This window comes from Silurus aristotelis, assembly GCF_946808225.1.
Source record: "Silurus aristotelis genome assembly, chromosome: 23".
In the NCBI taxonomy this organism is placed as follows: Eukaryota; Metazoa; Chordata; class Actinopteri; order Siluriformes; family Siluridae; genus Silurus; species Silurus aristotelis.
The window spans coordinates 17478082-17496795 of NC_139596.1; the positions used below are offsets into that span (position 1 = coordinate 17478082).

At 37.7% G+C, this 18714-nt stretch overlaps 1 protein-coding gene across 2 annotated transcripts; it reads right to left on the reverse strand.

The window, feature by feature from the left end:
* Positions 1-2012: 2012 nt before the first annotated feature.
* Positions 2013-15199, reverse strand: hspb8 (heat shock protein b8). 2 transcript variants are annotated; one of them, XM_083527488.1, is made up of 4 exons: positions 15093-15199; positions 14617-14965; positions 11305-11368; positions 2013-4984 (listed from the first exon to the last, which is right to left on the reverse strand). In XM_083527488.1, the coding sequence occupies exons 2-4, from the start codon at positions 14963-14965 to the stop codon at positions 4819-4821; spliced, it is 579 nt and encodes a 192-aa protein (XP_083383614.1). In that variant the 5' UTR covers positions 15093-15199; the 3' UTR covers positions 2013-4818. The 2 variants fall into 2 exon arrangements, with proteins under 2 accessions (XP_083383614.1, XP_083383613.1); XM_083527487.1 differs by having other exon boundaries at positions 14617-15195.
* Positions 15200-18714: the final 3515 nt, after the last annotated feature.

The following is an 18714-nucleotide window of genomic DNA, read 5'->3' on the forward strand; positions in this document are numbered from 1 at the left end:
AATATACACACCAACCAGCAGGGATGGCCAGTATTTCAAATACATATTTTAAATATAAAATAGGATTTTGTCATTTGTATTTTAGAGGGTCGATCAAAATGGCTTCATATTTTGTATATCAATTCTTTAGTGTTTTGTATTTTTGTAGTTTTAAAAGACTGTAAAATACTTTGTAAGAACTTCTACATGATGACATCATGAAAACGCAGCCCCTGGTGCCAACGCAATATTTTGCTCACACTTGTTGAGATCAGAACAGAAAACGGATCCATATAGAAGAAGGTTGGTTAAGGTAAGAAACCTGCAGGCTGCCAACTTTCTAACAGGCGTCCAATGAATGATAAATAAATATTTGACCCTAAGTGAAGTAGCTGTTTAGTAGGATCATGATTTTGCATGAACGACTGCCTGAAACATAATATATTACATATTTATGATTAACAATCAAACAATGAATTAGTTAGAAACTAGTTGCTATGAATGTAAGTGCTATCAGTCGTCTTCTTCTGAATGACTTGTATGCCATTGAGTCGGTGTTGCTGATGAAATGTAGCCCCTCGTTACCAAACACCAAATTACCTAAATTACGATACAATTATGAGTCTGTTAAACTGTTAAACATTAAACTGTTGGCTACTTTAAAACTAACCTTCATCTGGGAGATCACAGGGATATTTATGTGAATATTTAATTTGTTACCTGGTTGCGTATGTCAGATTTATGCGTGACTCAACCTGAGAGAAGCTGTTTCTATCAAACATTGTTTACTTAATCAACAGTGTAATGGTAAAGGAACAGATCAAATAGGCAAATTGATGGAAGTTTCGCAAAGAAATTTCATGTTTCCTTGTAAAAGTATTATTTAGTATTTTTTATAATACAAAAATACAGTAGTTTATTTTAATACATGGTGTGGCTGCTGTACTTTGTAGTTTATTTTAATACACTTAAAGGTAAGGTTCAGTATTCAGTATTTTATTTTTAAATACATTTTTGCCCACTTTATGGCCACTGATCAGGCATAACATTATGACCACCTGCTCAATATTGTGTTAGTCCTCTGTTGCTGCTAAAAGTCGTGACCCATCGATCATTACAGCATGAACTTCTTCAGCAGTTTGAGCTGTTGGATCGGACCACACAGACCAACCTTCTCTTCCCATGTTCATCAATGAGCTTCGGCCGTCTATGACTTTGTCGCCGGTTCACAACTGTTCCTTCCTTGGAGCACATATGGAGATAATCTATGTCCCAGAGTGCCTGGTTGGGACCTGGCCATAGTGTCTTTAGACCAAAACTTCGTGGAGGCACTTGTCCATCAAGACCTCTTTCTTGCTGGCCATCTGCTCTCTGAGGAGAGTAGGTGATTTACTGGTCCTCTCTGTGGGCCCCCTCTTTCCTGGAGTTTACTCCAGGCATGACCAGTGCCTTCCTGCACCCTAGAGCGCGTTACGTGGTGCCCTCGATCGTCCCATGGCCTGTCCCAGCTCCATTCGAAGTCAGAGCTCACTCGACCCAAAGTGTGGCAGCCTCTAAGGCTTGGTCCTCTGGAGTGTCCCTCCAAGACCTCTGTGACGCTGTGGGGTGGTCCCCCCCGCTCACCTTTACCAGGTTTTACAACTTTGACCTCGGTGCCACTTCTGGCACCTCTGTCCTTCAACTCAGTTGTGTTCAATCACACTAATCAGGAAATGGTTGGCTCTCGTTCCCAAAGCTTTCCGACACCGCTCGAGTTCCTGAAAGGGAACGACTTTAGGTTACGTATGTAACCCTAGTTCCCTAAGGGAACAAAACGCTGCGTTTTTACTTGCCGGGATAAACAATTATAAGAAACCAACTTATAGGCAATATTCTTTTATATAACCTTATTGCTTATTTAACTGTGTAAAGCTGCTTTGAGACCAATGGAAAAAAGTGCTATACAAATTAACTTAATTTAATATTTAATGTTGGGGAAAGTCTTTCACCTAAAAAACATTTTTAGAAAATACATCAAATGGATAAGGAAAGCCTTTTTTTTTGTAAGACAATTTATTGTATAGAATTCTCTGTTACAAACAGTATATTTACACCGAATGAAGTTTCAGAAAGAAAAGAAAAACACCAAATAATAAAATTGGAAACCACTGAAGATAAAATCAATTGTTCATAAATTAAAAGGATAATAGTCTATAACCTTAATAGTAAGGTTAAATATGTTTAGTTACAAAACACACTGCATCTCCAGGGAAAAACTAAAACCCCTACCCCCCAAAAAAAATACAGTGGCTGTATGGAAAACACCTGGTCTTTTATGGTGTTTGAGAGACACATGCATGTTCTTTTTGTTTCCATGCAACAAACAAGGTAATGTGATGCTATGAAGATATTAATGTCCAGATTTTATTTTCTTTCCACTGAAAAAACCTTCCTTTAGCATGAATAACAACTTTACATACTCTTATCATCCGAACTATTAGTTTTTCAAAACTTTTAGCTGAAATACTTTGACATGCCTCTTGTAAAACTTCCCAAAGATGTTCTTCACTAGTTGGAAATTTCTTTCTTGTAATCCAATTAATCCCAGAGCAGTTCAATAGGATTTAGGTGCGGTGACTAGGCAGGCCATTCCATGATAGAAATCACTCCAGACGACTGTCTGCTCTCTAAATCACAAAACTCAGACCTTCCAACAAGCTGCAGTCCAGATGGTATTGCATGGTGTTGAAGTATGGAATGGTAGCCATGTTAGTTCAGGATTCCTTTTACTATTTGAACTTATTGTATAAATTAGTTAGAGTTGGCATATTTTCCAAATATAAACAAAAATGTGTGAAGCAGAACGTGGCATAGCTACACGTATTTCATCCAAAACCTACTTTTATTGCCTAATTAATACAATTAAATGACCTTGTTTGTTGTATAGAAGCAAAAAAAAACATGCAAGGACCTCTCAAAAACCATAAAAGTTTCCAATGACAGGCACCGTATAACACACTCACTTTCAGAAACACACACACTCTCTCTCTCTCACACACACACACACACTACATTCTGTCTGTAGAGTACACTACTTCCTAGAATCGCACAATCCTTCTTCATAAATTAAACCATTTTTACTGTTGATTGTTTTCTATAGAAATTGACCTCCAACTCTGCACCGTACAACCTGTTTCCAACCTGGTGATGTGTAGAATGTTCTCACCTTGTCACTTTATTTAAAAAAAATAACATATAAAGCAGTAAAAACTGCTTTAAAGCTAACAGTTCCCTGCTTTCTTAAGGCATACAATGGGCTGCTACACTGTTCATGAGGCAAAAAAGAAAAAGTTCTGAGGTAATTTCAAGCAACAACTCATATATTCACTTATAGTTATCCAAAGAGTTAAAATTACCACAGAAAGTTAGCAAAACTTTGCTAATTTAGTTAAAGCTAAAAACAAAATGAATGTATGTAGGCATGTATTATTTGACGCTTGTTATGATTACGAATTTATTCATCAACTGCACTGCCTATTTCGATTTATTAGATTTCGATAAACGCAAATGCTACAGCTAATCCATTATTGCTAAGTTCTTCCGTGTCCATTCTTGCATTGGAAAATAACTGGATGCTAATTTTATTAGCTTGCGATAACCTTCAATCAAAGACACCAGTGTTAGACATTCAGCTAATACACGATTAATACATTCATGAGTTCAATAATGTTCACGAAAATATGAACTATGCTCCGGATTTGTTACATATTCTGAAGAAAAGTCATCATTCTGACCCTTTACGAGGTTACTGAAAAACATACCATGATGCCATTTGCATACTTGTTTGATTGAGGTTGATTTTCTATATGAAATGAAAACCTCACGTTTGGTCAGTTGAGGCAAATTGCTGGTGTTATATGCTTACTAGAAATGCTAACCTAGACAGCTGAATAAAGCTAGCACAGAAAATTTTCCTGTTATCTAGCTAATTTTGCAAAAGAAAATAGGTTTGAGCAACAAAATATAATTTAACTTGCACCACACGTTCACTATTTTACACCATTATTTATTCCAAACTATCGCTTTTATAATTTCTACCTCATGATTAGCATACAATTTTTGATGAAATTTAGCTTTTGTGTACCCATGTGTGGTAGACAGATATTTGAAATTAAATTAAATCCTTGTCTCAGGGAAAAGCTGAGGTAAATGTGATCGTATTATATGATGGATGAGAATGTTATGCTAGCCAGTTGGATCAAGCTAGCATAGGATGTTTTATGCTAGGTAGCTAATGCGAGAGGTTATTTGACTCCATGGAAAAGAAAAACACGTGTTATATTTGTATAATTCTTCTAAACGATATCTTCAACCCCCTTGACCTCAGATTAGCATCATATTTTAAAGATCTTTAGCCTTTTGTGTTTTCCAAATAAATACAAATAAAATAAACAAATCAATAAAAAATATCTGATATAATGTTGTTGCATAATTTGTTAACTGATAACGCTACTGTAACTTAGCTATGTAATTGAAGCTACCATAAAATGACAGAGGGTACTGTTAGCTAGGTAACTTAGCAACCAGGGAGAGCAACGCAATGTCATTTATCTGCACCCCACCCTCGCTACGTCATCATTTATCCCAAAAAACACTCCTCTAATGTCTTTTTTTTACCCCTTATACCAGAGATTAGCATCACTTTTTGGCGATCTTTATCTGGTCTTAGCAACACACGCTAGGTTTTCACAAAGTTTTAGCGATTCATTTACATTAAACAATGTTTCAAGTTGGAAATTGTGGTAAGATTTTAGTACAAAATCACATCTCGCCCACACACACCACCGACTCGGAGGAGCTTTAAGCCATGCAAGGTTCCTGTGGTTTGGTTTGTTCTTCCATGGGCTCAGCCGGAGCCTCGTTACTGTACAGGTAATATGGAGGCGTCTGCCTCGCCTCGATGATCAGCACTCCTTCAGGAGAAAGAGATGCAAACACCGTGAGCGGGTCCACGTCCACCGGGATCCTACGCAACACAAGAGAGAGAAATAAAAAGAGAGATGTTAGCTGCAAGTCAGGAAATTATATATATATATATATTGGTCTTTTCTCCTTTTCTTTCCTTCATTTTCCTCCTATTTTCGCTTATTTGTTTCCGGACTTATTTGTTTGTTCATGTTTTATTCTCAGCCATTTTTTTATTTTCCTTTCTTTATTTTTTTCTCTCTTTCCATTGGTGTACTTCTTTTCTGTCTTTCTTTTTCAACTGTTTTTTCGATGTCTTTCTTTCCTAATTTCTGATCTTTATTGTCACTTTGTTAAATTTTTTCCCCCTCTTGCTTTCTTTATTTTCTTTATCTTTATTTTCTCCTTCTTTTCCCAAAATTTTGCATCTTTTTTATTACTTATTTTTGTCTTTCTTTTCTTTGTTGTCCATTTTTCTTAAATTTTTTCATTTTATTATTCTTAATCTTAATATATTAGCTTTTTATTTCTATTGCTTTCAGTAAATTATTCTCCTTCATTTCTTACTTCTTATCTTTCTTTTGAACAGTCTTTCCATCTTTCTCTATGCTCTTCATCATCTCATTCTGTCTTTCTTTCCTTCATGCTTTTGTTTTTTTTGCTCTTTGTCATATTCATCCATTTGTTTTTCTTTATTTTGTCTCTTTATTGTCTTTCTATTACTTTTTTCATCTCCATATATTTATCTGCTTCTATTCTTTTCATTCTCTTGATTTATTTTATTTAAATTTAGCTTTTTTCTTCAATCCTTCCCTTTTTTTTTATCTTACTTACTTTATCATTCATGTTTTATCTTTTTTTCATTCACTTTCTTGCTCCTTTTATCCAGCATATACGGTGAAATACAGCCTATAGTACATTACATCTACAGTCTCTCTGTATCTGAACTGGAATATCAGGGATGGACATTTTAAAAGATCGTATTTTTCTGTAAGAAGCTCGTCTCAGTTACAGGATTTACAGGACGGCATGACCACGAAATGAATGTTCAGCTGGTTCTTGGAATCTTCACTGAAACTCAGGGTGTGTTATTTACTTGTTCCTCACACACAGAAAGAAGGATCATTCCTGATGTATGTCCTGAGTTCACCATTTTGCACTTTGTGCATGTGCGTATGTGTGTGTGTGTGTGTGTGTATGAGAGAGAGATGCAGGTGTTGGGTTCAGAAATAGTCTGTTCCCAAACAGACAAAAATGGCAACCTGATTTGAACATTATAACCTGAAATCTCCATCTGCACACTTTACAAATCAGAGTGGAATTTTAATGAGAGAGAGAGAGAGAGAGAGAGAGAGAGAGAGAGAGAGAGAGAGAGAGAGAGAGAGAGAGGGGAAACATGGTAGGGAGAGAAAGAAAACAAAAAAAATAATGGCAAGGAACAAATTGTGTGTGTGTGTGTGTGTGTGTGTGTGTGTGTGTGTGTGTGTAAGAACGTTTATGTGATTGTGAATAAGTGTGTGTGTGTGTGTGTGAGAATCTATAAAAGTGTGTGTAATTGTGTGCAATGAGTGAGAGTAAGAGTGTGTAAGAGCGTGTGTGTGTGTGTGTGTGTAAGATTACGAGTCTGCTAGAGCGTGTGTATGAAGAATTGTGTGTAAAAGATTGTGTGTGTGTAATTCTCTCCCTCTGTGTGTGTGTGTGTGTGTGTGTGTGTGTGTGTGTGTGTGAGGGTGGAACTCGCTTTCAACATGAATGTGCAGTGTCATTGACAGATCCCCTCCCTGACACCATCTCTTATTGCAACATTTCAGGATGGGAATTGGAGGTATGGAACATTCTAGATCCTTCAGGAACACCCCCACACACACAAACACTCGCAACACACTCGCTTTGGTTTTACAGAAAGTCAAAGGGGTTACTCCTTAGCGGCGCGCCGGCTAGTTCATGTAACGTTGGCTATGCTAATAAAACGAGAGGCGTTTTTTTTGCTCACCTCAACAATAATTTACACAAACTTTATCCTCTCAGGTCAGCGTTTGAAAGCTAGCTAGCTTTATCAGTAAAAAAACTGAATATTGGTTTTCAAAATCATAGAAATCCTGTGACACAAATATCTCGTGCTAGGAGACAAAACGATAAACTTGAAGAATTTAAAGCCACAAATTCCTTTCAGAAATCCTGTCAGGTCAGCGTTTATGAGCTAGCTAGCTGGGTGTTAGCAGTGCCGATTTACAGAAATACAATTGTACTTTTAGCTCGCTAAACTTGTGTTAGCCATTTGGCCAGAGCAATCAGCATAAATGACCAAATTAAAATCCCTTTAAACATAATGTCAGGATGGAAATACGAAGGAATACAATTAGAAGTTACATTTACAAACAAAACATGTTAACACACACACACACACACACACACACACACACACACACACACACACACACACACACACAGGCTCTCTGACCCAATAAGGTAGTAAAGGCGAGTGTGTGGACTGTAAAATAAACATCAGTGTTAGTTCAGGAGTCGTTGCTATTTAATTATCATCACACTGCTACAGTGAGCTAACACCAGTGTGTTTATCCTCACACACACACACACACACACACACACACACACACACACACACACACACACACACACACACACACACACACAATCTAACAGCATGTGTTCCTTCAGCATTAACTCACACTCCATTGGTGTGTTTTTCGCCAAATTAATGATATAAATATTTTTCTCTCAGGCGTATATGGTGATGTCATTTCCTGTTTGTACAGATCAGAGCTGACTGAAACTGTTTCAGTTCTTGAATCTGATTGGTTAAGCAGAGTTCTGAGACTGCTGATATTCTGCATAACGTTCAGTTCATTACACTCCAAACTGTTACTATACTGGCGACTGCACCAACATCCTTCTGTCGCTTTACTCACAATTCTTTCTTTCTTTCTTTCTTTCTTTCTTTCTTTCTTTCTTTCTTTCTTTCTTTCTTTCATCAGTTTTTAATTTCCTTCACTATCATGTCTTTCCTTTTCATTTCATATTTCTTTCGGACTTTCGTTTCTTTCTTTCTTTCTTTAAATTTTTTATTAATTTACTTGTCTTTCCTTGTAGATTTGTATCTCTTCTTTCTTTCTTTCTTTCTTTCTTTCTTTCTTTCTTTCTTTCTTTCTTTCTTTCTTTCTGTTTTCTTGTTATAGTATCCTTCAAATTGATAGCATACTTAATTACAGCATGGTAAATTCTCTCTCTCTCTCTCTCTCTCTCTCTCTCTCTCTCTCCCCCCCCCCTCTCCCCCCCTCTCCCCCCCCTCCCTCTCTCTCTCCCCCTCCCTCCCTCCCTCGCTCGCTGGCAGTAGAGTTGTTTTCCTGTGTGTGAGTGTGTGTGATAAATGATCTGAGCGTTAGAAGCTGCAGGCATCAGTGCAGTCTGTTTACCCCCAGCAAGAAGTTTTCATTATCATTTCATCTCTCGTATCGATTCTGTAGGACTGCCAACTACTGTCTGAAAGAAACTCTGTCTCCCCTCTCCCCTCACACACACACACACACACACACACACACACACACACACACACACACACACACACACACACACACACACACACACACACACACACGACAGGGAGACAAATAAACAAAAGAATGAAAGGCGAAACCTAAAAGATAGATGGGTAGCAGAAAGACGTGGAGGGAAGAAGCAGAAAACAATAAATGGAGAACAAAGAGAAAAAATAAAGCAGACAAATCAGACATACAAACAAACAGAAAGATACATAGACAGTAGACAGTGAGAAATACACAGACAGACAGACAGACAGACAAAGAAATACACAGACGGACAGAGACAGGAAGATACACAGACGGACAGAGAGATACAGAAACAGAGAGATACACAGACAGACAGATAGACAGGGAGATACACAGACAGAGATACACAGACCGAAAGAGAGACACAAAGACAAAGAGAGACAGAGATACACAGACAGCCAAACAGTACAGTATACTTTAAGGCTCTTCTCTGTTCTGGCACCGAGGTGGTGGAAAATGAACTTCCCCTAGATGTACAGCGGAGTCCCTGGCTATCTTTAAGCGACAGTTGAAGACCAACCTTTTTCTGAAACACTTAAACTAACACTTTTCAAGTTTGCTTTGTAAAAATCAAGGGTTGTAGTCGGATTTCTATCAACTTTCTACCAGTGTAGATTTATTCATTGATAGAGACTCAAAGCACTTTTGTACGTCGCTTTGGACACGGGTGCAAATGTAAATGTAGACAGCGAGAGACACACACACAGAAAGAGAGACGCAAAGAGAGAGACACACACACAGAGAGAGAGAGACGCAGAGAGAGAGAGACACGCAGAGAGAGAGAGAGAGACGCAGAGAGAGAGAGAGAGACGCAGAGAGAGAGAGAGAGACGCAGAAAGAGAGAGAGAGACGCAGAAAGAGAGAGACACGCAGAAAGAGAGACGGAGAGAGAGAGAGAGAGACACACACGCAGAAAGAGAGACGGAGAGAGAGAGAGAGAGAGACACACGCAGAAAGAGAGACGGAGAGAGAGAGAGAGAGAGAGACACGCAGAAAGAGAGACGGAGAGAGAGAGAGAGAGAGACACACGCAGAAAGAGAGACGGAGAGAGAGAGAGAGACACACGCAGAAAGAGAGACGGAGAGAGAGAGAGACACACGCAGAAAGAGAGACGGAGAGAGAGAGACACACACAAAGAGAGACGGAGAGAGAGAGAGAGACACGCAGAAAGAGAGACAGAGAGAGAGAGAGAGAGACACGCAGAAAGAGAGACGGAGAAAGAGAGACACGCAGAAAGAGAGACACGCAGAAAGAGAGACGGAGAGAGAGACACGCAGAAAGAGAGACGGAGAGAGAGACACGCAGAAAGAGAGACGGAGAGAGAGAGACACAAAAAGAGAGACGCAGAGAGAGACACACACAGAAAGAGAGACGCAGAGAGAGACACACACAGAAAGAGAGACACAGAGAGAGACACACACAGAAAGAGAGACACAGAGAGAGACACACACAGAAAGAGAGACACAGAGAGAGACACACACAGAAAGAGAGACACAGAGAGAGACACACACAGAAAGAGAGACACACACACACACACACACACACACAGAGAGAGAAACAGATACACACACCATAAAAAAAGATACAAAGACAGACAGAGAAACAAAGAGATACAAAGACAGACAGAGAGACACAGACAGATACACAGACAGAAAGAGAGACACAGATACACAGACAGTAAAAAAAGAGACAGAGAGAGATACAAAGACAGACAGAGACAGAGAGATACACAGACCGCCATACAGTAAAAACAGAGAGATACACAGACCAGTACACAGACAGAAAGTGAGACAGAGAGAGAGAGATAAACAGACACAGAAAAGATACACGTGCAAAGAGATGGACAGAAACAGACATGGAGACAGATAGATGGCGAGAGAAACAGATACACAGACAGATAGACAGACATGACTGTATAAACAGACAGACAGACAGACAGACAGACAGACAGACAAATATCCACATTTACAGACGATAATGTATAAGAATCTGTACATTAATATAAACCTCTAATTCGCAGCTGAACTGCTGTTATAATAAAACTGTCCAACCACAATACAGAATTTGGTTGTTGCACAAAGGTCAGAGGTCAGCAGGACCCTAAACGCAGTATGAGATCTAAAACCAGGTGCACATTAAACCATGCAGTGAGAAAGAAGAGTGACCTAAAATAGACGCCGGTTATTTATAGACGTGTTGTGAGGGTGGGACGAGTCGCTGTCACGCCACGGGACGTTATCTGGAGCTGCAGTGAGAAAGTGTTCTTACTTTACTGTGACGTTAAATATATATTAAATATAATCGTGTCAATGCTGGCAAAACGTGTATGACTAATATATACTGACTGATATAATGCTATAATGAGACTTCATGTCACAATAAACTTTCCACCGGGACGCATCTAAAAATACTAAGACGTTATTATGATACGGTGCGGTACAATATGATAAAATAAGACGTGACTATATGATATGAATCGGTAATCTAAGATACAATATGTTGCAATAAGATATGAGTGGATTTGATGACACGTGAATGCACATTTTATGCTCTGATCCATGTCACAATATAGCAATTTAAAATACCGTTAATTTTAAGAGACTCGTCATAATTTCGAAATTTTAATAAAGATTTTTTTAATAAAGAAATGACTTTTTAATCCAATTTAAATAATACTAAAATAATTGATAGCTGCGGCTCTAATTTAATATATGATGTGATTATGATACTATACGTCGTTGTGATACACTACGATACGATACATTGTGATATATGATAAAAGACGGACACTCACTGAATTTTCTTCGTGAAGTTCTTCGTTACGATTCCTCCTTCATCCTGTTTCTCTTCGTGTTTCCCTGAACAGAGAAAAAAACAGCAGAAGGGTTACTGACTTTAAACCACACACACACACACACACACACACACACACACTCACACAATCACACAATCACAACCTTGTGCTCCAGAATATATGATTACATGCACATTATCAACTTGTGCTGTTAATATCATGAACAGCAGCTACGCTAATTCCTCTCCACTGCTTCTCTTTCTCTCCCCATCCCGAGGCATCCTGAGGTTTGGCCAGCTCCAGTCACGTCCCACCTCGTGAAGATTATGGACCTATGGATGATCATGGAGAAGTAGATGCCGAGTGTTTAAAGGCCCTGGCATGGAGAAGCTGATGCTGGATCTATGATGATCACAAATTGTTCTGTATTGTTGAAAGATTTATGACCAAACTTTTGATGTCACCCATATGAGGATGGGTTCCCCTTTGAGTCTGGTTCCTCTCAAGGTTTCTTCCTCATATCATCTAAGGGAGTTTTTCCTTGCCACTGTTGCCACGGCTGCTCATCAGGGACAAACGCACACAATTCACCTTCACTGTTGTTTTCTGTAAAGCTGCTTTGAGACAATGTCTGTTGTGAAAAGCGCTATACAAATAAACTTGACTTGACTTGACTTGACTTGACACACACACACACACACACACACACACACACACACACACACACACACACACACACACACACACACACACACACACACACTTCAGTAGTTTAAGTGAAATCGCTGCTAAATGAAGTGACCCTTAATATTTCGCTCTCAGTGCTCAGTGCTTCCATACGAGGATAAACAGACGGTAGCACACTTCCTGTTTGTGACCTCTGACCTCCATAGGAGCGCATGGGAGGAAATATTATAGCGGAGCATCAGAGAGACACGTTCGCCCAGCACTTTCAGTCCATGACTAGAGTAAAACTCTCCTCCCTCTCTTCTGTTTGTCTTCATTCCTCTTTTCTCTCTTCCCTCATGCTATTATTTCTTTCATGCTTCTATTCATTTATTAATGCCCTTGTTTTGCTCTCTCTCTCTCTCTCTCTCTCTCTCTCTCTCTCTCTCTCTCTCTCTCTCTCTCCTATTCGTTAATATTTCTTTCCTCTCTCTCTCTCTCTCTCTCTCTCTCTCTCTCTCTCTCTCTCTCTCTCTCTCTTTTTTTTAATAACTCTGCCTTTTCTATCTCTCTCCCCCCTCTTTCAGTCATTCTTTCTTTGTTCCTCTCTCTCCTTCCATTCATTACTTATTTGTATATAGACAATTTATTTTCTTCTGTCTGCCTAGTTTCATAGTTTCTGTCTTCTGTCACTGTCCATCTCTCTCTCTCTCTCTCTCTCGCTCTCTCTCGCTCTCGCTCTCTCTCTCAGCAGCTGTTAGATTGTTGTGTGCTCCTGTCTTTGGTCTGGCCAAGATATGTGCAACCCCCAAACACACACACACTTCTGAATCAGTCACTGAATGGGACAACAACTGTCTTAACAAGAGTGATGGCATGTCAAGAACACACACACACACACACACACACACACACACACACACACACACACACACACACACACACACACACAGAGCGCACCGTCCTAAAATGATTCCTCCACAATTTACTGCTTTTTGTAAAGATGAAGCATCTGTGTGTGTGTGTGTGTGTGTGTGTGTGTGTGTGTGTGTGTGTGTGTGTGTGTGTGTGTGTGTGTGTGTGTCCTTCACAGATAATGCAGAGGAATCTGATCGCATAGTTAACATTGTGTTTGTGGATCATCATGTTGCCTGTAGTTACAGAAGTTGGCTCACACAACTCAAGCCTTTTAACTCGTTACTGACGACATCATAATCCACATTCTGTAGCAGAAGTGTGTGAAAAGCTCGTGTGAATTCAATCAACAGATTTTACTGAGGACTGTTGAAAGCGACATTGAGAGAGTTCTGATTGTAGCGGATTTCGGCTCGTCGTCTTTTCGTGTCTCTGCTTTAACGCTGTTTATAGACACGAACAGAGCGACTGTTCTCCTGAAGGCTAATTCTGTCCCATGCGTGATGTTTCTTAAAGTGTCTCAGCACGAGTCAGAGAGGCACCAACAAAATGTGCAAGTCACTGTGAGCACACACACACACACACACACACACACACCAGTCTAAACTCAAATTCTGAATTAAACCAGTCTAAACTCAAATTCTGAATTAAACCAGTCTAAACTCAAATTCTGAATTAAACCAGTCTAAACTCAAATTCTGAATTAAACCAGTCTAAACTCAAATTATAAATTAAACCAGTCTAAACTCAAATTATAAATTAAACCAGTCTAAACTCAAATTATAAATTAAACCAGTCTAAACTCAAATTATAAATTAAACCAGTCTAAACTCAAATTATAAATTAAACCAGTCTAAACTCAAATTATAAATTAAACCAGTCTAAACTCAAATTATAAATTAAACCAGTCTAAACTCAAATTATAAATTAAACCAGTCTAAACTCAAATTATAAATTAAACCAGTCTAAACTCAAATTATAAATTAAACCAGTCTAAACTCAAATTATAAATTAAACCAGTCTAAACTCAAATTATAAATTAAACCAGTCTAAACTCAAATTATAAATTAAACCAGTCTAAACTCAAATTATAAATTAAACCAGTCTAAACTCAAATTATAAATTAAACCAGTCTAAACTCAAATTATAAATTAAACCAGTCTAAACTCAAATTCTGAATTAAACCAGTCTGATCTGAAACTCTAAAAAAGAAAAGTGCAAAACAACAAACCCAATGCTGAGTGTTTGGACAGAAGACCACCATGACTCCATTTTCTACATTTTACTTTGATTATATAATATTAAACAGTCTAATTTAGATTTGTTTTAAATGAACATTCAGGAAAATTAAACTAAACTTAACTAAACTAAAACCACGACCCATTAAATGGAACCGGTTTGAACCAAAAACCCATCAAATGAAACCATTTTCTTGTGTGATTAAAGAATGAAAGTTGATGGTGTGAAGTAAAGCTGGACTGCATGAACACAGTTTATGGGAAAGTTTTTAGAAGTTTATGACTGAGGGAATGTTACATTTGTGATAATTTTACTGTCAACGTTAAATTAAAATGCGTGTTAGATTTTTTTTGTAATAAGAAAGAAGAAGAAGAAGAAGAAAAAGAGAAAAGAAAGAAAGAAAGAAAGAAAGAAAGAAAGAAAGAAAGAAAGAAAGAAAGAAAGAAAGAAAATGACTGATGGACCACCAACATCAGAATCTACTCTTCTCACCGGAAACTTCCACGAACCCGTCCTTGGTTTTGACACTGAGCTCTTCCGGTGTGTAGCTGTGCACGTTCACACACACCTTCCACGGCTCGTCCGAGTCCGTCGGCGGCGCGCCTCGCGCGGGCTGCGCGCTCATGGAGGTACGCGGGAACGAGGAGCGCATTGAGCCTGTCCACGGTGTGGCGAGGCGCGCGCTGAGGCGGGGACGCGCCCAGCCAGGCCAGTCCATGGACAGATCCTCCGGGAACGAGGACATGGGCACGGAGAAGTCCGGATCCATGAAGTGCGTGGAGAACGGGTCACGCGCCATCCGCTGCCTGCTGCCCAGGGGGTAGAAATCACCTTCTGCCATCTTCTCAATGGGTTCAATAAAAAGTTAAAAAAAGTTACAAAGAAAAAAAAGTTTCTAGACTCCTCAAAAGATAATTAAATTCTCTAGTAAGGAATTTTAAAAAGTTTCAAAAGAACCACACACACACTTAGAGATCACTATCCACTTGCGGTGTTTGTAAAGTCTCCAGCCCAAAGTGTCCTGGAGCAGTTTTATGGAGCATGAAGAGTTTGGGTTGCCATATTTAGAATGATGGGTTGCCAGATGTATGACCATAAACCCTCATCGAAAACCGGATAGAGAACAGATATAATCCGTATAATATAAAGGGATCGTTTCGACTGCGTTCACATTAATCACGTTTCCCAAAAATCACTTGTACACACCAAAAAGTAAAAAAAAATATTACATTACTTCAGAAATTTTTCACCAGGTGTTTATTTCCTTTCAGGTTTTTTAAATCCACACAGTTCAAAGTGAACATTTAGGACCATAAAAAAAATCTCAACAAACAAAGTGATGTTGATGTTTATGGATGTGAAACTGTTGATGTTTATGTATTGAACTGGATGTCAAGTACCAAAACGACCAAAACCATCTTGTGTGTATTAAGTTGAAAAGGGTCACATGACTAAAAAAATACCTTATTACAAAATACTATGTGAAAACAGCATTTTAAAACAACGACTCAATTTTTTTTTTTACAATTTACTAATTAAATCTAAACCAGTCTACCAAGACATTTTACTAAACCGGTCTAAATTAAATCAGTTTCAACTGAACATTCAGCAAAATTTTAACTAAATACAAACAAAACCAAACTAGGTCAAAATAAGATCAGTAGCATAAACCAGTTACCTGTAAACTTTAGTCTAAATATAAACAGCCAGTCTAAATATGTCCAAAATAAACCTGTTTAAACCCATTAAATTAAACTGGTTTAAAACCAACAGTTTAGAGGAGGGGGGGGGGGGGGTTATGGAGAAGGATTATCCACTGTGGCGACCCCTAATGGGAGAGGCCGAAAGAAGAAGAAGAAGAAGAAACCAACAGCCATTAAATTTTACTGGTTTAAACCACAACTCATCAAATGAATCCAGTTTAATCCACAACCCATCAAATTAAACCGGTTTAAACTACAAACTATTAAAACATCCACTTCAATACCAATGTTTTATTGATTTGATTTGGATTAACATGAATGTAGTTTTATTATTGGTGCAGCTGCAACAGAAGACGCCGAAGATGAGTTCCTATGACATAACGTCTAAAATCCACCAATGGGAAGCCGTCACACGGTTACACAAAACACTCCAGATTGCTATAAACACAGCAAGAAGACAGGAGGAGAAATGAAACCGATCATTTGTTGAATTGCAGCAGATGACAGACAGCCGTTAAATGTCTCATGACAGTTCTAACATCATTCAGGATAAAAATGAAAAGCAGTAGACGAGGAAATGCAGCTTCCAGGTGTGTAGTGAACTGATACACTTTCCAAGCTGAAACCTGAGCTGTGTTCCTGAGAATCCATTAGAGAAGAACATATCAACGATTATCACCATTTAATCAGACATGAAGAAGATGTTCACACGCAGACTGGTACAGTATGTTACGTAATGAGGAAATGAAATAAATTGTAAATAAAAGATGAAATTGTTATAGATATCAAAGTGGGGTCCTCTGGAGACCTTTAGGGGTCCATGCTAATTTTCTTTGGAAATCATTAATAACCTGGTTATTTGCAGGTGCGTGGCCTCTGAGTCTGTAAAATACACGCTCCTGAACACACAGGGGTTTAATTCTGAATTGTTGCACTTTTCTTTACAGTAGAAATACCTGAAATCTATAAAAAAAAAACCACACAAATAAGATAAGAAGCAGAGAAACAGTGGTGAGGTGTTGTAGCTGATAATAACAAAGGAAGAAAAGATAAGAACTCCAAGCTACGCTGTAAAGCGATGGAGATCTGGCCAGATGTTCTTTTGGCAAGCGAGCAGTTTAGGTGTCAATGCTCAGTCTGGCATATATAGTGTCTAATATTAAGATACGTTTTTTCATCAAATGTCTTAATCCAAGCATCATCTAGCTTTATATCCAAGAGTTTTGGACATTTATAGTAAACTTACAAAGAATAAAAAAAAAAAAATCTGGAAAAAATGTATCAAAAAAGTGTCTTGGATTTTTCATCATTGAAGAATTTTGGGAACACTGAGGAGAGCTTTTCATTTTGATACATGGTGTATCTGAAAGGTCTAAATATTTATTCTATATGCTATTCATATGAAATATAAATCACTACGATGTAATAAAAAACACGAATTCTAATGCTAGTTATCTTCTAAAATATGGAAATGAAAAAGTAATCAATCTGGCAACCCGGCTAAAGACCCCTCCTCTTAAAATCCACATTTAGCCAAAGACTCCAGCAACTTCTGCAGTGTTCACATGCCCTGCAATTTCTGTCTGGAAAGTTCAAGAAGGATACAGAATGATCCAGAAAACACACACACACACACACACACACACACACACACACACACACACACACACACACACTATGTTATTTGTGACATAAAGACATAACAAATTAATTATTGAATATTAAAAATTGAATTATCTCTTCTTCTTTTTCTGGAAGTATAGTGTAATTTTCCTTATGGACATGATGCATTTTTTTTCACCTTTATAGAAGGAGTCTCCAGTTTCAGAGCTTTGTACAAATAAGTTTTCCACTGGAGGATTTTACATCTTAAACAGCAGCAGTTCATGATTTATTCACTTAAAAACAGAAAGAGAAAAAAAAGAGCGAGTGACTGTTCACATGTATATGCAGGATAGAAGCCTGAACATTTTTAGGATTTTCTCCTTTTAAGAGAAATTCTTGAAGCTGGACATAGAACTCAAAAGAATCCATAGTGCTAGTAAGTGGCTAACACAAGTGTTATGGATTATTTAGCGTTTTATATCCAGCTTCAAGAATTTCTCTTAAAAGGAGAAAATCCTAAAAATTCCACATATTGAGGGAGTGAATAAATGATGGATGGAAGGAATGGAGACATTTGTTAAAGTGTGCTGTATCTGTATTTTACCAAACAGGGTATAACAAGACAAAACAAACTATTAAATTTCATCTTTTACATTTATTTCATTTTATTTAATCAAATTTAATTTGTGAGAATTTAATTAATTACTACATTCAATCAATAAATTAAAAGATTGTATTGCATTATTTTGATTTATTCCTTTTTTTAAATAAAATATAATACAATATTGTATAATATTTTATAAAAATTATTAAATATTATTTCATATATTATTTAACCAAGCAGGCATTTTTATTTAAAATCGTTCTAAAAATATAAACTGTTCAAATGTTGATGATAAATAAACAAATAAATAAATAAATATATGATAATAATAATAATAATAATAATAATAATAATAATAATATATAAAATAAATAATAAACTGCATTAATAAAAAAGACAAGAATTCCAACCGTACTAAACAATGTCCTAAAAACCTGAGATACGTACCAAACTGTCATTTTCAAAACATGCTTTTTTTGGACTCCTGACCAGAAGATTATGTGCTTTTAGAACATCCCTTCTCACATTTAGTCCCCATTTGTTGTTATAATGAGCTCCACTCATCTGGGAAGATGTTCCACTAGATTTTTGTGGAGATTTATTCAGCCACATGGGTGTTAGTAAAGTCAGGTGAGAAGGTGAGGAGGCCTGGGGTGCAGTCAGCGTTCACATTCATCC